Raw genomic sequence first — 24828 nt, forward strand, 5'->3', positions numbered from 1 at the left:
GAGAGTGAGGATCATTTCTGTGAAGGACGGGAGGAGGCAGCCACCTACTCCTCCTGCCTTCACAGTTAAGGTGAAAACCTTAGCCCTATCTGTGATTCCTGGGGGCTTCTGGGCCCTGCGTGCTCCCCTGCACACCTGGGTGCCTTTCTGAGGCTGGCAGCAGCAGCTGGGGTCAGGGGTCCTGGGATCCTAGGCTCACACCTCAGCTCACAGTTGCGTCCTTGCAGAAGGATGCCGGGTGTCTGACAAACACAAGGCCTCGACAGCAGGTCTGGAATCTTCAACCCCAGCAGGATGAGGGGAAATGGGGGTGGATGTTAGGTAAGTAATTTCTGGTCCTACTATAAAACTTTATTTTTGATTAGAGTACCATTCTCAATCTCTTCTACAAAAAGCAAAAAAAAGCAAAAGAAAAAGAAAAAAAAGCAGCCGCTTCACTCACTTCAAGACCTATATACGTGTAAGTTGTTTTCTGTGTTTTTTTTATTTTTATTTTTTAAAATTTTTATTATTTTTTAAAAATAAATTCAGTGTTCACATTTCTATAAAGAATTAACCCAGTTTCAGGAAACCCTGCCCCCGCAGGGCAGGTAAGCAACACTCTCCCTGCCCACATCTAGTTTGATTTCGCGCCCTGATGCTTCAAGGTGCCCAGAAAAGCGGCAGCTTGTGGTAGAGGAAATCTATGTCCGGCCCAGGCTCGGGGCCCAGGGCTCAGTAAGCTTTCGAGAAAGCAGAGGGGAAGACTAGTTTACTGCAAAACATTTTTAAAAAATATTCATACACTTCAGTGAGCGCCTGTCGAGACATTAGGAGAACAAGAGCTTGGAAACATCCTGTCCAGGCCATTGGGAGGCAGCGTCTTCCTCACACCCCGTCCCTGGATGTCAGGGGTGCAGGGGGAAGGTCCCAGCTCTTCCACTGGGAAAAGGAGACTCACCTGGCTTCCTAGTTCATGTTTGACTCTTTCCTCTAAAACCTGTGCTGAGACTTTGACTGCATTCACGGGAAGCAAAAACGTTCAGCTTGTATGCAAAAAAAGTACAAAAACAACTAGAATATAAAAGTTTTGGTAATACAAGGCCATCTGTTCAAGTCCACCTTGGAAACCTGTAACAGATATTTAAATACTACAGTGAAAAGGCATCTTAATATACATTTTAAAAACATCTGAAGAAATCCGCTAAGATTAAGTAAGTGTGTAAAAAAAAAATTCAATTCTCTTTGAGGGCACTTTGTCCTTTGCAGAAGTGAAGGTGGGGTGGGGAGGGTGTGGGGTCAGCCGGTTAATGCTTCAGCCATGGGTGAGCTTCAGTGGAAGCCTTGCTGCAGTCACCATAGTCATACAGGAGCTCCTCCCCAGCCACGATGTCTCGGGAGGCGATGAGGATGAGGTGAGGTACGCCGTCAATGTCGTGCAGTTTGGTTTGGCAGTTCCCACATTTGCTATGATTGATCAGTCTTCCTAGGCGATTTGTCTCTCTAGTTGCATCCACGCAATAGATTTTGCTCAGATACTGAAAATAGTACATGTAACAGCCCGTGGAAGGGTCCTGTGCGTACAGAGCCTCCTGTATCTTGGTGTCGGTGATCTCCATGAGGTCCCCTTGGTATTCCACCACAAAGTCACCTCGGGAGAACTGCTTGGTGGCAATCACACCCCTGCCTTTGCCATCGGTGAGGTCAATCTTCATCCCTTCTTCCTTTCCACTCTCAATCAATTCATCTATTCTTTTCCTTTCTTCAGACTGCAGCTCGGCTTTGCTATTCCTGGAGCTCCTTTGGACAGGGTAGAAATCCGTAAGTTTGCGATTCTGTTGCGTTTTTCCTTGAGCTTTTCTTCGGGGGGGCCTGTTTGCCCTTTATTGGCTTTTTCAGGGCTTGCTTGGTGATGGCTGCATTGGTGAAATCACAAGATGAGGGTGGAGTTTTTGGAGGTTCTGCTGCTTCAGATTTTTCGTTTGGAAAAGGTGCCAGGGGACCCCTCCTGGCGTCTTTGATCTTCTGTTCCTCGGACTTCATGGCTCTCCGTACTGCATTCCCAGCATTTCTTTTCTCTTCTCGTTTCCTGTAGATTCCAGCTAATGCTTTCCCCTGGCATTTGACTTTGTGATGTGTAACTGAGTTCTCTTCCTGAAGGGGGAAATGCATTCCAGAGCATTTGTTCGGGCTCATGTAAGAATAGATCTTTCACTGCCCGTTAAACACATTCTCCTCATCGGTGCGGGGCCTCCCCGGGCCCCTCCGCTCCACCATCACTGGGCCCGGGGCAGTCGCTGCCACCGCCACCGCCACCGTCTCCACCGCGTGGGGCTTGGACATCTTCCTGCCTCTAGCCATGACCCCACTCTGTCACCGCCTGGGATCTCCCGGGAAACCCAACTTTCGAAAAAAGTCTGCAATGGGATATTTCTTATGGCCACGAAGCTTACGGTGACCAAGGAAATATCCTCCGATGAAAACGAGAAGGAAGCTTTCTGAGAAACTGCTGTGATGTGTGAATTCATTTCACAGAGTTACACATGTATTTCGTGGAGCCGTTTGCTAGCATTCTCTTTGTGGCATCTGAGAAGTGATATTTTGGATCGCTATGAAGACTCCTCGGACGAAGGAAATATCCTGACATGAAAACTGGAAAGAAGCTTTCTGAGAAACTTCTTTGTGATGTGTGAATTCATCTCAGAGAGTTACACCTTTCTCTTCATGTAGCAGTTTGCTCACACTGTTTTCTTGGAATCTGAAAAGTGATATCTGGGAGCGCATTGAGGGCTATGCTGAAAAAGGATATATCCTCAGATGAAAATTTTAAAGAAGCATTCTGAGAAACTGTGATGTGTGAATGCCACACACAGAATTACCTTGTTCTTTTCATTGATCAGTTTGCCAACACTGATTTCTTGAAATCTACAATGGGATATTTCTTAGCACCATGAAGCTTACGGTGACCAAGGAAATATCCTCCAATAAAAACCAGACCAAAGCTTTCTGAGAAACTGCTTTGTGATGTGTGAATTCATCCCGCAGGTGTACATGCTTCCCTCCATGAAGCAGTTTCCTAAGACAGTTTTCGTGGAATCTACAAAGTGATATTTGGGAATGCATGAGGCCTGTGGTGAAAAAGGAAATATCCTCAGATGAAAACTGGAAAGAAGCGTTCTGAGAAACTGTATTGTGATATGTGAATGCAGCTCACAGAGTTACATTTTTCTTTTCATTGATCAGTTTGCCAACACTGTTGACTTGAAATCTGCAATGGGATATTTTTTAGCGCCATGACGCTTACAGTGACAGAGGAAATATCCTCCAATAAAAACGAGAAAGAAGCTTTCTGAGAAACTGCTTTCTGATGTGTGAATTCATCGCACAGAATTACACATGTCTTTCATGGAGCCGTTTGCTAGCCCTCTCTTTGTGGCATCTGAGAAGTGATATTTTGGATCGCTATGAAGTCTCCTTGGACGAAGGAAATGTTCTCACATAAAAGCGAGAAAGAAGCTTTCTGAGAAACTTCTCTGTGATGTGTGATTTCATCTCACAGAGTTGCACCTTTCTCTTCATGAAGCAGTTTGCTGACACTGTTTTCGAGGAATCTGCAAAGTGATACTTGGGAGCGCATTGAGGCCTGTAGTGAAAAAGGAAATATCCTCTGATGAACAATATAAAGAAGGTTTCTGAGAAACTGCTATCTGATGTGTGAATTCATCTCACAGAGATACACTTTACTTTCCTGGAGCATTCTGTTACCCTGTTACCACTCTTTTTGCTGAGTCTGGGAAGGGATATTTCAGTTCACTATGAAGACTATATGGACAAAGGAAATATCCTCAATTAAAAACGTGAAAGAAGCTTCCTGTGAAACTGTTCTGTGATGTGTGAATTCATTTCACAGAGTGAAACCACTTTTTCATGGAGGAATTTGCTAGCGCTGTTTTCATGGAATCCCAGAAGTGATATCTTGAATATCATGGAATCCCACGGTGAATAACAAAATATCCTCAGATAAAAACTGCAGAGAGGCCTTCCCAGAAACTGTTTTGTTGTGGGTGAATTCAGCTCACAGAGTGACATAGTAGTTTTCAGTTAGAAGCTTGCTAACAGTGTTTTGGCAGAATGTGCAATGAGTCACACGGGGGCTCTTTGAGACCACAAATAGCCTCAGCTGAGAAAAGAAAGAAGCTTTCTGAGAAACTGTTTGTGATGTGTGAATTCAGCTCACTGAATGACACCTGTATTTCATGGATCCGTTTGCTAGCCCTGATTCTGTGGAATCTGAGAACAGATATTTCGAATCGCTTTGAAGACTATACAGCCAAAGGAAATATCTTCGGATAGAAACCAGAATGAAGCTTTCTGAGAAACTGCCTTGTGATGTGTGAGTTCATCTCAGAGAGTTACACATGTATTTCGTGGAGCCCCTTACTAGCCCTGTTTTTGTGGAATCCCACAAGTGATATTTTGGATCGCTATGAAGACTCCTCAGACAGAGGAAGTATCCCCAAATAAAAACCAGAAAGAAGCTTTCTGAGAAACTGCTTTGTGATGAGTGAATTCATTTCACAGAGTTACACCTTTCTCTGCATGAAGCAGTTTGTAAACACTGTTTTCGTGGAATATGCAAAGTGATATTTGGGAGCGTGTTGAGGCCTGTGGTGAAACAGGAAATATCCTTAGATGAAAACTAGAAGGAAGCTTTCTGAGAAACCACTTTATGACCAGTGAGTTCATTTTAGAGAGTTCTACTTTCACATCATGGAGCAGTCTATTACCACTGTCTTTGGGGAATGTGCGAAGGGATATATTAGATCGCATTGAGGCCTACGCTGAGAAAGGAAATATCCTCAATTAAAAACGTGAAAGAAGCTTTCTGAGAAACTTCTTTGTGATGTGTGAATTCATCTCAGAGAGTTATACCTCAGCCTTCTTGGAGCAGCTTGCTAGCACGGTTTTCAAGGAAACTGCAACGTGATATTTGGGAGCGCATTGAGGCCTGTGGTGATAAAGGAAATATCCTCAGATGAAAACTGGAGAGAAGCATTCTGAGAAACTGCATTGTGATATGTGAATGCAACTTAGATACATACACTGTTCTTTTCATTGATCAGTGTGCCAACACTGTTTGTTTGAAATCTGCAATGGGATATTTCCTACGGCCATGAAGCACATGGTGGCCAAGGAAATATCCTCCGAAAAAAAACGAGAAAGAAGCTTTCTAAGAAGCTGCTTTGTGATGTGTGAATTCATCTCACAGAGTTACACATGTATTTCGTGGAGCCGTTTGCTAGCACTCTCTTTGTGGAGTCTGAGAAGTGATACTTTGGATCGCTATGAAGACTCCTCAGATGAAGGAAATATCCTCAGATGAAAACTGGAAAGAAGTTTCTGAGAAACTTCTTTGTGATGTGTGAATTCATCTCACAGAGTTACACCTTTCTCTTTATGTAGCAGTTTGCTAACACTGTTTTCATGGAATCTGAAAAGTGATATCTGGGAGCACATTGAGGGCTATGGTGAAAAAGGATATATCCTCAGACGAAAATTTTAAAGAAGCGTTTTGAGAAACTGCATTGTGATGTGTGAATGCAACTCAGAGACTTACACTGTTCTTTTCATTGAGCTGTATGCCAACACTGCTTTTTGAAATCTGCAATGGGATAATTCTTATGGCCATGAGGCTTACGTTGAACAAGGAAATGTGCTCCGATAAAAATGAGAAAGAAGCTTTCTGAGAAACTGTTTTGTGATGTGTGAATTCATCTTGTAGGTTTACACGTTTCTCTCCATGAAGCAGTGTCCTAAGACAGTTTTTGTGGAATCTGCCAAGCAATATTTGGGAGCGCATTGAGGCCTATTCTGAAAAAGGAAATATCCTCAATTAAAGACGTGAAAGAAGCTTTCTGAGAAACTTCTTTGTGAAGTGTGAATTCATCTCTGAGAGATACACCTTAGTCTTCATGTAGCAGTTTGCTAACACTGTTTTTGTGGATTCTGCAAAGTGATATTTGGGAGCACATTGAGGGCTATGTTGAAAAAGGAAATATCCTCAGATAAAAACTGGAAAGAAGAGTTCTGGGAAACTGCATTGCGATGTGTGAATGCAACTCACAGAGTTGCACTTTTCTCTTCAGTCATCAGTTTGCTAACACAGTTTTCTTGAAATCTGCAATGGGATACTTCTTAGCGCTATGCAGCTTGCGGTGAGAAAGGAAATATCCTCAGTTAATAACTAGAAAGAATCTTTCTGAGAGATTGTTTTCTGATGTGTGAATTCACCACAGAGAGTTTCACCTTTCCCTTCTTGTAGCAGTTTAGTAACAGTGTTTTCGTGGATTCTGAAAAGTGAAATTTGGGAGCTCCTTGTGGGCTAGGGTGAAAAAGGAAATATCTTCAGATAAATACTGGAAAGAAGCATTCTGAAGAACTGCACTGTGATGTGTGAACGCAACTCACAGAGTTACAGTTTTCTCTTCAGTCAACAGTTTGCTAATACAGTTTTCTTGAAATCTGCGATGGGATATGTCATAGCGCTCTGCAGCTTGAGGTGAGAAAGGAAATATCCTCAGATGAAAACGTGAAAGAAGCTTTCTGAGAGATTGCTTTCTGATATGTGATTTCATCTCACAGAGTTACACTAATATTTCGTGCAGCCGTTTGCTAGCACTGTCTTTGTGGATTCTGAAAAGTGATATTTTGGATGGGTTTGAAGAGTGTAAGGACAAAGAAATATCCTCCGAGAAAAACCGGAATGAAGCTTTCTGAGAAACTGCTTTGTGATGTGTGAATTCATTTCACAGCGTTACACCACTCTTTCACAGAGGCGTTTGCTAGCACTGATTTTGTGGAATCTCAGAAGTGACATGTTGGATATCGTTGAATCCCATGCTGAACACTGAAATATCCTCAGACAAATCTGCAGAGAAACCTTCTCAGAAACTTCTTGTTTGTGGGTGAATTCAGCTCACAGAGTTTCCTCATTGTTTTCATTGAGAAGCTTGTTAAGAGTGTTTTCGCAGAATCTGCAAGAAGACACACGGTGGCGCTCCGAAACCACAAATAACCTCAGATTCAAAGAAAGCCACTTTCTGAGAAACTGCTTTCTGATGTGTGGATTCAACTCACTGAGTAGCAGCGGTATTTCGTGGAGCCGTTGGCTAGGCCCGTTTTTGTGGAATCTGAGAACTGATATTTCGGATCCCTTTGAAGACTCTAGGGCCAAAGGAAATCCCCCGATAAAAAAGAGAAAGAAGCTTTCTGACAAACTTCTTTGTGAACTGTGAATTCATCTCACCGAGTTACACCTTTCCCCTCATGAAGCCGTTCGCTAAGACCGTTCTCGTGGAATTTGCAAAGTGATATTTGGGTGCCCAGTGAGTGCTATGGTGAAAAAGGATATATCCTCAGATAAAAACTGGAAAGAAGCGTTCTGAGAAACTGCATTGTGACACGTCCATGCAACTCACAAAGTCACCCTTTCCTTTTCATGGATCACTTAGCAAACCCCGTTTACTTGAAATCTGCCTTGGGATATTTCTTAGTGTAAGGAAGCTTACGGTGACAAAGGAAATATCCTCAGATAAAAACTAGAACGTAGCTTTCTGAGAAACTTTATGACATGTGAATTTGTCTCGCCGAGTTACAAGTTTGTCCTCAAGAAGCAGTTTGCTAACACTGTTCTCGTGAAATCTGCAAAGTGATATTTGGGAGCTCATTGAGGCCCATGATGAAAAAGGAAATGTCCTCAGATAATAACTAGAAAGAAGCTTTCTCAGAGATTGCTTTCTGATGTGTGAATTCATCACACAGAGTTTCACCTTTCCCTTCCTGTAGCAGTTTGCTAACACTCTTTTCGTGGATTCTGCAAAGTGATATTTGGAAGCTCATTGAGGGCTATGGTGAAAAAGGACATATCCTCAGATCAAAACTGGAAAGGAGCCTTCTGAGAAAATGCATTGCGATGTGTGAATGCAACTCACAGAGTTACACGTTTCTCTTCAGTGATCAGTTTGCTAACACAGTTTTCTTGAAATTTGCAATGGGATACTTCTAAGCGCTATGCAGCTGATGGTGACAAAGGAAATATCCTCAGATCAAAAAGTGATAGAAGCTTCCTGAGAAATTGCTTTCTGATGTGTGACTTCATCTCACAGAGTTACACCACTATTTCTTGGAGCCGTTTCCTAGCACTGTTTCCGTGGATACTGAGACGTGATATTTCGGATGGGTTTGAAGAGTAGAAGGACAAAGGAAATATCCTTCGACAAAAACCGGAATGAAGCTTTCTGAGAAACTGCTTTGTGATGTGTGAATTTATTTCACAGTGTTACACCACCCTTTCATGGGGGACTTTGCTAGCACTCATTGTGTGGAATCTCAGAAGTGATGTCATGGATATCGTTGAATCCCATGGTGAATAATGAAATATCCTCAGACAAACCTGCAGAGAAGCCTTCTCAGAAACTTCTTTGTAGTGGGTGAATTCAGCCCAGAGAGTTCCATCATTCTTTTCACTGAGAAGCCTGCTAACAGAGTTTTCGCAGAATCTCTGCGAGGACACACGGTGGCGCTCCGAGACCACAAATAACCTCATCTTAAAAAAGAAAGAAGCTTTCTGAGAAACCGCTGTGTGATGCGTGAATTCAACACCTGTATTTCGTGGGGCCGTTGGCTAGCCCCGTTTGTGTGGAATCTGAGAACTGTTATTTCAGATCCATTTGAGCCCATTCAGTATGATATTAGCTGTGGGTTTGTCATAAATAGCCCTTATTATTTTGAGGTACGTTCCATCAATACCGAATTTGTTGAGCGTTTTTAGCATGAAGGGCTGTTGAATTTTGTCAAAAGCCTTTTCTGCATCTATTGAGATAATCATGTGGTTCTTGTCTTTGGTTCTGTTGATATGCTGGATTACGTTGATTGATTTGCGAATGTTGAACCAGCCTTGCATCCCAGGGATGAAGCCCACTTGATCATGGTGGATAAGCTTTTTGATGTGCTGCTGAATCCGGTTTGCCAGTATTTTATTGAGGATTTTTGCATCGATGTTCATCAGGGAGATTGGTCTAAAATTCTCTTTTTTTTGTTGTGTCTCTGCCAGGCTTTGGTATCAGGATGATGTTGGCCTCATAAAATGAGTTAGGGAGGATTCCCTCATTTCTATTGATTGGAATAGTTTCAGAAGGAATGGTACCAGCTCCTCCTTGTACCTCTGGTAGAATTCAGCTGTGAATCCATCTGGTCCTGGGCTTTTTTTGGTGTGTAGGCTATTAATTGTTGCCTCAATTTCAGAGCCTGCTATTGGTCTATTCAGGGATTCAACTTCTTCCTGGTTTAGTCTTGGGAGAGTGTACGTGTCCAGGAAATTGTCCATTTCTTCTAGATTTTCTACTTGATTTGCGTAGAGGTGTTTATAGTATGGGGCCAAAGGAAATATCCTCCGATAAAAATGAGAAAGATGCTTTCTGAGAAACTTCTTTGTGATCCGTGAATTCATCTCACGGAGTCACACCTTTCTCCTCATGAAGCCGCTCGCTAAGACTGTTCTCGTGGAATTGGCAAAGTGATATTTGGGAGCCCATGGAGGGCTACTGTGAAAAAGGAAATATCCTCAGATAAAAACTGGAAAGAAGCGTTCTGAGAAACTGTATTGTGACATGTGAATGCAACTCACAGATCTACACTTTCCTTTTCATTGATCCGTTTGCTAACAGTCCTTTCTGGAAATCTGCATTAGGATATTTCTTAGTGCCAGGAAGCTTCGGGTGACAATGGAAATATCCTGAAATAAAAACTAGAAAGTGGCTTTCTGAGAAACTTCTTTATGATATGTGTATACATCTCACCGAGTTACAACTTTCGCTTCATGAAGCAGGTTGCTATCATTGTTTGCATGGAATCTGCAAAGTAATACATGGGAGTGCATGAGGCCCATGGTGAAAACGGAAATATCCTCAGATAATAACTAGAAAGAAGCATTCTGAGAAATTGCTTTCTGATGTGTGAATTCACCACACAGAGTTTCACATTTCCTTTCTTGTAGCAGTTTGCTAAGACTCTTGTCATGGATTCTGCAACGTGATATTTGGGAGCTCATTGAGGACTATGGTGAAAAAGAAAATATCCTCAGATAAAAACTGGAAAGATGCCTTCTGGGAAAATGCATTACGATGTGTGAATGCAACTCACAGAGTTACACGTTTCTCTTCATTGATGAGTTTGCTAACACAGTTTCCTTGAAATCTGCAATGGGATACTTCTTAGCCCAATGAAGCTTACAGTGACAAAAGAAATATCCTCAGATAAAAACTAGAAATAAGATTTCTTAGAAACTTCTTGGTGATGTGTGAATTCATCTCACAGAGTCACAATTATTTTTCATGGAGCAGTCCATTAACACTGTCTTTGAGGAACCTGAGAAGGGCTACTTTGGATCACATTGAGGCCTACGCTGATAAAGGAAATATCATCAGTTAAAAACGTGGAAGAAGCTTTCTGAGAAACTTCTTTGTGATATGTGAATTCATCTCACAGAGTCACAATTTAGTCCTCATGAAGCAATTTGCTAACACTCTATTCGTGGAATCTGCAAAGTGATATTTGGGAGCAAATTGGGACCCACGGTGAAAAAGGAAATATCCTCAGATAGTAACTAGGAAGAAGCTTTCTAAAAGACTGCTTTATGATGTGTGACTTCATCACACAGAGTTCCACCCTTCCCTTCTTGTAACAGTTTGCTAACACTGTTGTCGTGGTTTCCACAAAGTGATATTTGGGAGCTCATTGAGGGCTATGGTGAAAAAAGAAATATCCTCAGATAAAAACTGGAAAGAAGCCTTCTGAGAAAATGCATTGCGATGTGTGAATGCAACTCACAGAGTTACACGTTTCTCTTCAGTGATCAGTTTGCTAACACAGTTTTCTTGAAATTTGCAATGGGATACTTCTAAGCGCTATGCAGCTGATGGTGACAAAGGAAATATCCTCAGATCAAAAAGTGATAGAAGCTTCCTGAGAAATTGCTTTCTGATGTGTGACTTCATCTCACAGAGTTACACCACTATTTCTTGGAGCTGTTTCTTAGCACTGTTTCCATGGATACTGAGACGTGATATTTCGGATGGGTTTGAAGAGTAGAAGGACAAAGGAAATATCCTTCGACAAAAACCGGAATGAAGCTTTCTGAGAAACTGCTTTGTGATGTGTGAATTTATTTCACAGTGTTACACCACCCTTTCATGGGGGACTTTGCTAGCACTCATTTTGTGAAATCTCAGAAGTGATGTCGTGGATATCGTTGAATCCCATGGTGAATAATGAAGTATCCTCAGACAAACCTGCAGAGAAGCCTTCTCAGAAACTTCTTTGTTGTGGGTGAATTCAGCCCAGAGAGTTCCATCATTCTTTTCACTGAGAAGCCTGCTAACAGAGTTTTCGCAGAATCTGCAATGGGACACACGGTGGCGACCCGAGACCACAAATAACCACATCTTAAAAAAGACACTGTCTGAGACACTGCTTCATGATGTGTGAAATCAACCCACTGAGTTACACCTGTATTTCGTGGGGCCGTTGGCTATCCCTGTTTGTGTGGAATCTGAGAAATGTTATTTCGTATCCCTTTGAAGACTATGGGGCCAAAGAAATATTCTCCGATAAAAAATGAGAAAGAAGCTTTCTGAGAAACTTCTTTCTGATCTGTGAATTCATCTCAGAGAGTTACACTTATGTTTCATGGAGGAGTCCATTAACACTGTGTTTGAGGAAGCTGGGAAGGGCTAATTTGGTTCGCATTGAGTCTTATCCTGATAAAGGAAATATCATCCGTTAAAAACAAGAAAGAAGCTTTCTGAGAAACTTCTTTGTGATCTGTGAATTCATCTCACAGAGTTACAAGTTTGTCCTCAAGAAGCAGTTTGCTAACACTCTCTTTGTGGAAACTGCAAAGTCATATTTGGGAGCAAATTGATATCCATGGTGAAAAATGAAATATCCTCAGATAGTAACTGGAAAGAAGCTTTCTGAGAGATTGCTTTCTCATGTGTGACTTCATCACACAGAGTTCCACATTTCCCTTCTCGAAACAGCTTGCTAACACTGTTGTCGTGGATTCTGCAAAGTGATATTTGGGAACTCATTGAGGGCTATGGTGAAAAAGGAAATATCCTCAGATAAAAACTGGAAAGAAGCCTTCTGAGAAACTGCATTGCGATGTGTGAATGCAATTCACAGCGTTACAGGTTTCTCTTCAGTAATCAGTTTGCTAACACAGTTGTCTTGATATGTGCAATGGGATACAGGTTAGCGCAATGAAGCTTCTGGTGACAAAGGAAATATCCTCAGATAAAAATTAGAAATAAGCTTTCTTAGAAACTTCTTGGTGATGTGTGAATTCATCTGACAGAGTTACACTTATGTTACATGGAGCAGTACATTAACACAGTCTTTGAGGAACCTGAGAAGGGCTAATGTGGATCGCATTGAGGCCTATGCTGATAAAGGAAATATCATCAGTTAAAAACGTGAAAGAAGCTTTCTGAGAAACTGCTTTGTGATCTGTGAACTCATCTCACAGAGTTATAAATAAGTCCTCCTGAAGCAGTTTGCTAACAGTCTGTTCGTCGAATCTGCAAAGTGATATTTGCGAGCCACATGGGACCCATGGTGAAAAAGGAAATAACCTCAGATAGTAAATAGAAAGAAGCTTTCTGAGAGATTTGTTTCTGATGTGTGAACTCATAACACACAGTTCCATCCTTCCCTTCTTGGAACAGTTTACTCACACTGTTGTCGTGGATTCTGCAAAGTGATATTTGGGAGCTCATTGAGGGCTATGGTGGAAAAGGAAATATCCTCCGATAAAAACTGGAAAGAAGCCTTCTGAGAAACTACATTGCAATGCGTGAATGCAACTCACAGAGTTACAGGTTTTTGTTCATTGATCAGTTTGCTAACACACTTTTCTTGAAATCTACAGTGGGATACTTCTTAGCGCAATAAAGGTTACGGTGACAAAGGAAATATCCTCAGATAAAAACTAGAAAAAAGCGTTCTGAGAAACTTATTTGTGATGTGTGAAATCATCTCACAGAGTTACACTTACGTTTCATGGAACAGTCCGTTAACACTGACTTTGAGGAACCTGAGAAGGGCTACTTTGGATGGCATTGAGGCCTATGCTGATAAAGGAAATATCATCAGTTAAAAACGTGAAAGAAGCTTTCTGAGAAACGTCTTTGTGATTTGTGAATTCATCTCACAGAGTTACATCTTAGTCCTCAGGAAGCAGTTTGCTAACACTCTTTTCATGGAATCTGCAAAGTGATATTTCGGAGCCCATTGGGGCCCATGGTGAAAAAGGAAATATCCTCAGATACTAACTAGAGAAAAGCTTTCTGAAAGATTGCTTTCTGAACTGTGACTTCATCACACAGAGTTCCACCCTTCCCTTTTTGGGACAGTTTGCTAACACTGTGGTCGTGGATACTGCAAAGGGATATTTGGGAGCTCATTGAGGGCTATGGGGTAACGGAAATAACCTCAGATAAAAACTGGAAAGAAGCCTTCTGAGAAACTGCATTGTGATGTGTGAATGCAACTCACAGAGTTACTCGTTTCTCTTCAGTGATCTGTTTGCTAACACAGTTTTCTTGAAATCTGCAATGGGATTCTTCTTAGCGCAATAAAGCTTACGGTGAGAAACGAAATATCCTCGGATGAAAACTAGAAAGAAGCTTTCTGAGAAACTTCTTGGTGATGTGTGAATTCATCTCACAGAGTTACACTTCTGTTTCAGGGAGCAGTCCATTAACACTGTCTTTGAGGATCCTGAGAAGGGCTACTTTGGATCGTATTGAGGCCTACGCTAATAAAGGAAATATCATCAGTTAAAAACGTGAAAGAAGTTTTCTGAGAAACTTCTTAGTGATCTGGGAATTCATCTCACAGAGTTACATCTTAATTCTCAGGAAGCAGTTTGCTAACACTCTTCGTGGAATTTGCAAAGTGATATATGGGAGCCCATTCGGGCCCATGGTGAAAAAGGAAATATCCTCAGATACTAACTAGAGAAAAGCTTTCTGAAAGATTGCTTTCTGATCTGTGACTTCATCACACAGAGTTCCACCCTTCCCTTTTTGGGACAGTTTGCTAACACTGTTGTCGTGGATTCTGCACAGTGATATTTGGGAGCTCATTGAGGGCTATGGTGAAAAAGGAAATACCATCAGAGAAAAACTGGAAACAAGGCTTCTGAGAAACTGCATTGCGATGTGTGAATGCAACTCAAAGAGTTACATGTTTCTATTCAGTGATGAGTTTGCTAACACAGTTTTCTGGAAATCTGCAATGGGATACTTCTTAGCACAATGAAGCTTACGGAGAGAAAGGAAATATCCTCGGATGAAAACTAGAAAGAAACATTCGGAGAAACTTCTTGGTGATATGGGAATTCGTCTCACAGAGTTACACTTATTTTTCATGGAGCAGTCCATTAACACTGTCTTTGAGACATCTGAGAAGGGCTACCTTGGATCGCATTGAGGCCTGTGCTGATAAAGGAAATATCATCAGTTAAAAACATGAAAGAAGCTTTCTGAGAAACGTCTTTGTGATTTGTGAATTCATCTCACAGAGTTACATCTTACTCCTCAGGAAGCAGTTTGCTAACACTCTTTTCGTGGAATCTACAAAGTGATATTTGGGAGCCCATTGGGGCCCATGGTGAAAAAGGAAATATCCTGAGATAATAACTAGAGAGAAGCTTTCTGAAAGATTGCTCTCTGATGTGTGACTTCATCACACAGAGTTCCACCCTTCCCTTCTTGGAACAGTTTGCTAACTCTGTTGTCGTGGATTGTGCATAGTGATATTTGGAAGCTCATTGAGGTCTACGGTGGAAAAGGAAATATCCTCAGAGAAAAACTGGAAAGAAGCCTTCTGAGAAACTGCATTGTGATGTGTGAATGCAACTCACATAGTTACACGTTTCTCTTCATTGATGAGTTTGTTAACACAGTTTTCTTAAAATCTGCAATGGGATACTTCTTAGCGCAATGAAGCTTATGGTGATAAAGGAAATATCCTTGGATGAAAGCTAGAAATAAGCTATCTGAGAAACTTCTTCTTGATGTGTGAATTCATCTTACAGAGTTACACTTCTGTTTCATGGAACAGTCCATTAACACTGTCTTTGAGGAACCTGAGAAGGGCTACTTGGGATCGCATTGAGGCCTACCTTGATAAAGGAAATATCATCTGTTAAAAACCTGAAAGAAGCTTTCTGACAAATTTCTTTGTGATCTGTGAATTCATCTCACAGTGTTACATCTTAGTCTTCAAGAAGCAGTTTGCTAACACTCTTTTCGAGGAATCTGCAAAGTGATATATGGGTGCCCATTGGGGCCCATGGTGAAAAAGGAAATATCCTCAGATAATAACTAGAGAAAAGCTTTCTGAAAGATTGCTTTCTGATCTGTGACTTCATCACACAGACTTCCATCCTTCCCTTCTTGGAACAGTTTGCTGACACTGTTGTCGTGGATTCGGCACAGTGATATTTGGGAGCAAATTGAGGAGAATGGTGAAAAAGGAAATATCCTAGAGAAAAACTGGAAAGACACCCTCTGAGAAACTGCATTGCGATGTGTGAATGCAACTCACAGAGTTACACGTTTCTTTTCAGTGATCTGTTTGCTAACACGGTTTTCTTGAAATCTGCAGTGGCATACATCTTAGCGCAATGAAGCTTATGGTGATAAAGGAAATATCCTTGGATGAAAGCTAGAAATAAGCTATCTGAGAAACTTCTTCTTGATGTGTGAATTCATCTTACAGAGTTACACTTCTGTTTCATGGAACAGTCCATTAACACTGTCTTTGAGGAACCTGAGAAGGGATACTTTGGATCGCATTGAGGCCTATGCTGATAAAGGAAATACCATCAGTTAAAAACCTGAAAGAACCTTTCTGAGAAACTTCCTTGTGATCTGTGAATTCATCTCATGGAGTTACATATTAGTCCCCAGGAAGCAGTGTGCTAACTCTCTTTTCATGGAGTCTGCAAAGTGATATTTGGGATCCCATTGGGGCCCATGGTGAAAAAGGAAATATACTGATTAAAACTAGAGAAAAGCTTTCTGATAGATTGCTTTCTGATGTGTGACTTCATCACACAGGGTTCCACACTACCCTTTTTGGAACAGTTTGCTAACACGGTTGTCATGGATTCTGCAAAGTGATATTTGGGAGCTCTTTGAGGGCTATGGTGAAAAAGGAAATATCCTCAGAGAAAAACAGGAAAGAAGCCTTCTGAGAAAATGCATTGTGATGTGTGAATGCAACTCACAGAGTTACACGTTTCTCTTCAGTGATCAGTTTGCTAACACAGTTTTCTTGAAATCTGCAATGGGATAATTCTTAGCGCAATGAAGTTTACCGTGACAAAGGAAATAATCCTCAGATGAAAACTAGATAGAAGTTTTTTGAGAATCTTCTTTGTGATGTGTGAATTCATCTCACAGAGTTACACTTCTGTTTCATGGAGCCGTCCATTAACATTGTCTTTGAGGAACCTGAAAAGGGGTACTTTCGATCCCATTGAGGCCTGCGCTGATAAAGGAAATATCATCACTTAAAAACGTGAAAGAAGCTTTCTGGGAAACTTCTTTGTGATCTGTGAATTTATCTCACAAAGTTACATCTTCGTCCTCAGGAAGCAGTTTGCTAACAATCTTTAAGTGGAATCTGCAAAGTGATATTTGGGAGCCCATTGGGGCCCATGGTGACAAAGGAAATATCCTCAGATAATAACTAGTGAGAAGCTTTCTGAAAGATTGCTTTCTGATGTGCGACTTCATCACACAGATTTCCACCCTTCCCTTCTTGGAACTGTTTGCTAACACTATTGTGGTTGATTTCTCAAAGTGATATTTGGGAGCTCATGGACGGCTATGGTGAAAAAGAAAATATGCTCAGAGAGAAACTGGAAAGAAGCCTTCTGAGAAACTGCATTGCGATGTGTGAATGCAACTCACAGAGTTACACGGTTCTCTTCAGTGATCAGTTTGCTAACACAGTTTTCTTGAAATCTGCAATGGGATACTTCTTAGCTCAATGAAGCTTATGGTGAGAAAGGAAATATCCTTGGATGAAAACTAGAAAGAAGATTTCTGAGAAACTTCTTGGTATGTGTGAATTCATTTCACAGAGTTACACTTACATTTCTTGGAGCAGTCCATTAACAATGTCTTTGAGGAACCTGAGAAGGGCTACTTTGGATCACATTGAAGCCCACACTGATAAAGGAAATATCATCAGTTAAAAGCGTGAAAGAAGCTTTCTGAGAAACTTCTTTGTGATCTGTGAATTCATCTCACAGAGTTACATGTTATTCCTCAGGAAGCCGTTTGCTAACACTCCTTTCGTGGATTCTCCAAAGGGATATTTGGGAACCGATTTGGGTCCATGGTGAAAAAGGAAATATCCTGAGATAATAACTAGAGAGAAGCTTTATGAAAGGTTGCTTTCTGATGTGTGACATCATCACACAGAGTTCCACTGTTCCTTTCTTGGAACAGTTTGCTAACACTGTTGTCGTGGATTCTGCAAAGTGATATTTGGGAGCTCATTGGGGACTACGGTGAAAAAGAAAATCTCCTCACAGAAAAACACGAAAGAAGCCTTCTGAGAAACTGCATTGCGATGTGTGAATGCAACTCACAGAGTTACACGTTTCTTTTCACTGATGAGTTTGCTAACACAGTTTTCTTCAAATCTGCAATGGGATACTTCTTAGTGCAATGAAGCTTATGGTGAGAAAGGAAATATGCTCAGATTAAAACTAGAAAGAAGCTTTCTGAGAAACTTCTTGGTGATGTGTGAATTAATCTCACCGAGTTACACTTATGATTCATGAAGCAGTCCATTAACACTGTCTTTGAGTAACCTGAGAAGGGCTGCTTTGGATCACATTGAGGCCTATGCTGATAAAGGAAATATCTTCAGTTAAAAACGTGAAAGAAGCTTTCTGAGATACTTCTTTGTGATTTGTGAATAAATCTCACAGATTTACATCTTAGTCCTCTGGAAGCAGTTTGCTAACACTCTTTTTGTGGAATCTGCAAAGTGATACTTGGGAGCCCATTGGAGCCAATTGTGAAAAAGGAAATATCCTCAGGTAATAACTAAAGGGAAGCTTTCTGAAACACTGCTTTCTGATGTGTGACTTCAACACACAGAGTTCCACCCTTCCCTTCTTGGAACAGTTTGCTATCACTGTTGTCGTGGATTCTGCAAAGTGATGTTTGGGAGCTCATTGAGGGCTATGGTGAGAAAGGAAATGTCCTCAGAGAAAACTCGAAAGAAGCCTTCTGAGAAACTGCATTGCGATGTGTGAATGCAACTCACAGAGTTACTCGTTTCTCTTCAGTGACGAGTTTGCTAAGACAGTTTTCTTGAAATGTGCAATAGGATAGTTCTTAACGCAATGAAGCTTATGGTGACAAAGGAAATATCCTCGGATGAAAACTAGAAAGAAGCTTTCTGAGAAACTTCTTGGTGATGTGTGAATTCATCTCACAGAGTTACACTTATGTTTCATGGAGCAGTCCATTAACACTGTCTTTGAGGAACCCGAGAAGGGCTACTTTGGATCGCATAGAGGCCTACGCTGATAAATGTAATATCATCAGTTAAAAACGTGAAAGAATCTTTCTGAGAAACTTCTTTGTGATCAGTGTATTCATCTCACAGACTTACATCTTAGTCTTCCAGAAGCAGTTTGCTAACCCTCTTTTCGTGGAATCTGCAAAGGGATATTTGGGAGGCCATTGGGGCCCATGGTGAAAAAGGAAATATCCTCAGATAATAACTAAAGAAAAGCTTTCTGAAACATTGCTTTCTGATGTGTGACTTCATCACACAGAGCTACACCCTTCCCTTCTTGGAACAGTTTGCTAACACTGTTGTCGTGGATTCTGCAAAGTGATATTTGGGAGCTCATGGAGGGCTATGGTCTAAAAGGAAATATCCTCAGAGAAAAACTAGAAAAAAGCCTTCTGACAAACTGCATTGCGATGTGTGAATGCAACTCACAGAGTTACACGTTTCTCTACAGTGATGAGTTTGCTAGCACGGTTTTCTAGAAATCTGCAATAGGATATTTCTTAGCGCAATGAAGCTTACTGTGACAAAGGAAATATCATCTGATGAAAACTAGAAAGAAGCTTTCTGAGGAACTTCTTGGTATGTATGAATTCATCTCAGAGAGTTACACTTATGTTTCTTGGAGCAGTCCACTAACACTGTATTTGCGGAATCTGAGAAGGGCTACTTTGGATTGCATTGAAATCTTCAGTGATAAAGGAAATATCATCAGTTCAAAACGTGAAAGGAGCTTTCTGAGAAACTTCTTTATGATCTGTGAATTCATCTCAGTGTTACATCTTAGTCCTCAGGAAGCCGTTTGCTAACACTCCTTTCGTGGAATCTCCAAAGGGATATTTGGGAACCGATTTGGGTCCATGGTGAAAAAGGAAATATCCTGAGATAATAACTAGAGAGAAGCTTTATGAAAGGTTGCTTTCTGATGTGTGACATCATCACACAGAGTTCCACCATTCCCTTCTTGGAACAGTTTGCTAACACTGTTGTTGTGGATTCTGCAAAGTGATATTTGGCAGCTCATTGAGGGATACTGTGAAAAAGGAAATATCCTCAGAGAAAAACTGGAAAGAAGGCTTCTGAGAAACTGCACTGTGATGTGTGAATGCAACTCAAAGAGTTACACATTTCTCTTCAGTGATGAGTGTCCTACCACAGTTTTCTTCAAATCTGCAATGGGATACTTCTTAGCGCAATGAACCTTACAGTGACAAAGGAAATATCCTCAGATGAAAACTAGAAAGAAGCTTTCTGAGAAACTTCTTGGTGATGTGGGAATTCATCTCACAGAGTTACACTTCTGTTTTATGGAACAGTCCATTAACACTGTCTTTGAGGAACCTGAGAAGGGCTACTTGGGATCGCATTGAGGCCTATGCTGATAAAGGAAATATCATCCATTAAAAACGTGAAAGAAGCTTTCTGAGAAACTTCTTAGTGATCTGTAATTTCTTCTCACAGAGATACATCTTAGTCCTCAGGAAGCAGTTTGCTAACACTCTTTTCGTGGTATCTGCAAAGTGATATTTGGGAGCCCATAGGGGCCCATGGTAAAAAAGTAAGTATCCTCAGATAATAACTAGAGAGAAGCTTTCTGAAAGACTGCTTTCAGATGTGTGACTTCATCACACAGGGTTCTACCCTTCCCTTCTTGGAACAGTTTGCTATGTCGTGGATTCTGCAAAGTGATATTTGGGAGCTCCGTGAGGGCTATGATGAAAAAGGAAATATCCTCAAAGAAAATCTGGAAAGAAGCCTTCTGAGAAACTGCATTGTGATGTGTGAATGCAACTCACAGAGTTACACGTTTGTCTTCAGTGATCAGTTTGTTAACACATTTTTCTTGAAATCTGCAATGGGACACTTCCTAGCGCAATGAAGCTTACGATGAGAAAGGAAGTATCCTCAGATGAAAACTAGAAAGAAGCTTTCTGAGAAACTTCCTGGTGATGTGTGAATTCATCTCACAGAGTTACACTTCTGTTTCATGTAGCAGTCCATTAACACTGTCTTTGAGGAACATGAAAGGGGCTACTTTGGATTGCATTGAGGCCTTACAAGTTAGTCCTCATGAAGCAGTTTGCCAACACTCTTTTCGTGGAATCTGCAAGGTGATATTTGGGAGCCCATTGGGGCCCATGGTGAAAAAGCAAATATCCTCAGATCAAAACTGGAAAGAAGCCTTCTGAGAAACTGCATTGCACTGTGTGAATGCAACTCACAGAGTTACCCGTTTCTCATCAGTGATGAGTTTGCTAACACAGTTTTCTTGAAATCTGCCATGGGATACTTCTTAGCGCAATGAAACTTGGGGTGACAAAGGAAATATCCTCAGATGAAAACTAAAAAGAAGCTTTCTTATAAATCTCTTGGTGATGTGTGAATACATCTCATTGTGTTACACTTATGTGTCGTGGAGCAGTCTATTAACACTGTCTTTGAGGATCCTGAAAAGGGCTACGTTGGATCTCATTAAGGTCTATGCTGATAAAGGAAATATTATCAGTTCAAAACGTGAAAGAAGCTTTCTGAGAAACTTATTTGTGATCTGTGAATTCATCTCACTGAACTACAACTTAGTCCTCAGGAAGCAGTTTGCTAAAACTCTTTTCGTGAAATCCGCAAAGTGATATTTGGGAGCCCTTTGGGGCCCCTTGTGAAAAAAGAAATATCCTCAGATAATAACTAGAGAGAAGCTTTGTGAGAGTTTGCTTTCTGATGTGTGACTTCTTCACACAGAGTTTCACCCTTCCCTACTTCGAACAGTTTGCTAACACTGTTGTTGTGGTTTATGCAAAGTGATATTTTGGAGCTCATTGAGGGCTACAGTGAAAAAGGAAATATCCTCAGATCAAAATTGGAAAGAAGCCTTCTGAGAAACTGCACTGCGATGTTGAATGCAACTCACAGAGTTACACTTATATTTTGTCCATTAACCCTGTCTTTGAGGAACCTGAGGAGGGCTACTTTGGGTCGCATTGAGGCCTACGCTGATAAAGGAAATATCATCAGTTCAAAACGTGAAAGAAGCTTTCGGAAAAACTTCTTTGTGATCTGTGAATTCATCTCACAGTGTTACAACTTATTCCTCAGGAAACAGTTTGCTAACACTCTTTTCGTGGAATCTACAAAGTGATATTTTGGAACCCATTGGGGCCCATGGTGAAAAAGGAAATATTCTCAGATAATAACTGATATTTGGGAGCTCATTGAGAACTCTGTGAGATGAATTCACACATCACAAAGAAGTTTCTAAGAAAGCTTCTTTCTAGTTCTTGTCTGATGATATTTCCTTTGTCACCGTAAGCCTCGTTGCGCTCAGAAGTATCCAATTGCAGATTTCAAGAAAACTGTCTTAGGAAACTGATCTCTGAAAAGTGTAACTCCATGAGATGCATTCAAACATGATAATGCAGTTTCTCAGAACGCTTCCTTCCAGTTTTTCTCTGAGGATATTTCCTTTTGCACCATAGCCCTCAATGAGCTCCCAAATATCACTTGGCAGATTCCAAGACAACAGTGTTAGCAAACTGCTTCGTGAAGACAAAGTTGTAACTCCGTGAGGTGAATTGACATGTCACAAAGGAGATTCTCAGAAAGCTACTTTCTAGATTTCATTTGAGGATATTTCCTTTGTCACCCTCAGCTTCATTGCGCTAAGAAATATCCCAATGCAGATTTCAACAAAAGAGTCTCAGCAATGGATCAATGAAAAGGAAAGTGTAACTCTGTGACTTGCATTGACATGTAACAATTCAGTTTCTCAGAATGCTTTCTTCCAGTTTTAATCTGAGGATATTTTCTTATTCATCATAGCCCTCAATGAGATCCCAAATATCACTTGGCAGAATCCACGACAACAGTGTTAGGTAACTGCTGCAAAAAGGGAAAAGTGAATCTCTGTATTATGAATTCACACATCAGAAAGCAACTTCTGAGAAAGCTACTTTCTAGTTATTATCTGAGGATATTTTCGTTTTCACCATAGGCCTCAATTCACTCTCAAATATCACTTTGCAGTTTCCACGAAAACACTGTTAGCAAACCGCTTCATTAAGACTAACTTGTTTCTCTGTGAGATGAAATCACACATCACAAAGAAGTTTGCCACAAAGCTTCTTTCACGATTTTAATTGAGGATATTTCCTGTAAGAGCCTGGGCCTCAATGAGATCCAAGGTAGCCCTTCTCGGGTTCCTCAAAGACCGTGTTAATTGACTACTCCATGAAACGTAAGTGTAACTCTGTAAAATGAATTCACACATCACAAAGAAGTTTCTAAGAAAGCTTCTTTCTAGTTCTTGTCTGATGATATTTCCTTTGTCACCGTAAGCCTCATTGCACTCAGAAGTATCCAATTGCAGATCTCAAGAAAACTGTGTCAGCAAACTGATCTCTGAAGAGAACAGTGTAACTCTGTGAGATGCATTCACACCTCATAATGCAGTTTCTCAGAATGCTTCTTTCCAATTTTTATCTGAGGATATTTCCCTTTTCAGCATAGCCCTCTCTGAGCTCTCAAATATCACTTTGTAGAATCCACGACAACAGTGTTAGCAAACTGTTCCAAGAAGGGAAGGGTGGAACTCTGTGTGATGGAGTCACACATCAGAAAGCAATCTTTCAGAAAGCTTCTCTTTAGTTATTATCTGAGGATATTTCCTTTTTCGCCATGGGTCCCAATGGGCTCCCAAATATCACTTTGCAGATTCCATGAAAACAGTGTTAGCAAACTGCTTCATGAAGACAAAGTGGTAACTCGGTGAGATGAATTCACATGTCACAAAGAAGTTTCTAAGAAAGCTACTTTCTAGTTTTTATTTCAGGATACTTCCTTTGTCTCCGTTAGCTTCATTACTCTAAGAAATATCCCAAGGTAGATTGCAAGAAAAGAGTGTTAGCAAACCGATCAATGAAAAGGAAGTGTAATTCTGCGATTTGTATTCACAGGTCACAATGCAGTTTCTCAGAACGCTTCCTTCCAGTTTTTATCTGAGGATATTTCCTTTTACACCATAACCCTCACTGGGCTCCCAAATATCACTTTGCAAATCCCATGAGAACAGTCTTAGCGAACGGCTTCATGAGGAGAAAGGTGTAACTGTGTGAGATGAATTCACAGATCACATTGAAGTTTCTCAGAAAGCTTCTTTCCCATTTTTAACGGAGGATATTTCCTTTGGCCCTATAGTCTTCCAAGGGATCCGAAATATCAGTTCTCAGATTCCACAAAAACAGGGCTAGCCAACGGATCCTTGAGCTACAGGAGGAATTCAGTGAGTTGAATTCACACATCACAGAGGGATTTCTCAGAAAGCGTCTTTGTTGTGTGAGCTGAGGTTATTTGTGGTCTCAGAGCGCCAGCGTGTGTCTCATTGCAGTTTCTGCGAAAACACTGTTAGCAAGCTTCTCAATGAAAACAATCATCTACCACTGTCAGCTGAATTCACCCACAACAAAGAAGTTTCTGAGAAGGCTTCTCTGCAGATTTCTCTGAAGATATTTCATTATTCACTATGGGATTCAACGATATCCAAGACATCACTTCTGAGCTTCCACAAAGTCAGTGGTAGCAGACTCCTCCATGAAAGAGCGGTGTAACACTTTGAAATGAATCCACACATCACAAAGCATTTTCTCAGAACGCTTCTTTATGGTTTTTATCGGAGGTCATTTCCTTTTTCACCATAGCCCGCCATGAGCTCCCAAATATCACTTGTCAGAACCCACTACAACAGTGTTAGGAAACTGCTGAAGGAAGGGAAAAGTGAATCTCTGTGTTATGAATTAACACATCAGAAAGCAACTTGTGAGAAAGCTTCTTTCTTGTTATTATCTGAGGATATTTCCGTTGTCACCATAGGCCTCAATGCACTCCCAAATATCACTTTCCAGATTCCCAGATTCCACGAAAACACTGTTAGCAAACCGCTTCATGAAGACTAAGTTGTTACTCTGTGAGATGAATTCACGTATCACAAAGAAGTTTGACACAAAGCTTCTTTCACGATTTTAATCGAGCATATTTCCAGTAATGGACTAGGCCTCAATGCGATCCAAGGCAGCCCTTCTCAGGTTCCTCAAAGACAGTGTTAACCGACTACTCCAAGAAACAGAAGTGTAACTCTGTGAGATGAATTCACACATCACAAAGAAGTTTCTAAGAAAGCTTCTTTGT

The 24828-nt window shown here is 40.9% G+C and overlaps 1 protein-coding gene across 1 annotated transcript; it reads right to left on the minus strand.

Annotated features, from left to right (window-relative positions):
* Positions 1-1286: 1286 nt before the first annotated feature.
* On the minus strand, positions 1287-2340 carry LOC111539563 (N-lysine methyltransferase KMT5A-like). The gene is given in 2 exon segments (XM_026455167.1): positions 1287-1847; positions 1849-2340. Coding segments are annotated over 2 exon segments (1053 nt in total).
* Positions 2341-24828: the final 22488 nt, after the last annotated feature.

This window comes from Piliocolobus tephrosceles, chromosome 18, assembly GCF_002776525.5.
Source record: "Piliocolobus tephrosceles isolate RC106 chromosome 18, ASM277652v3, whole genome shotgun sequence".
In the NCBI taxonomy this organism is placed as follows: Eukaryota; Metazoa; Chordata; class Mammalia; order Primates; family Cercopithecidae; genus Piliocolobus; species Piliocolobus tephrosceles.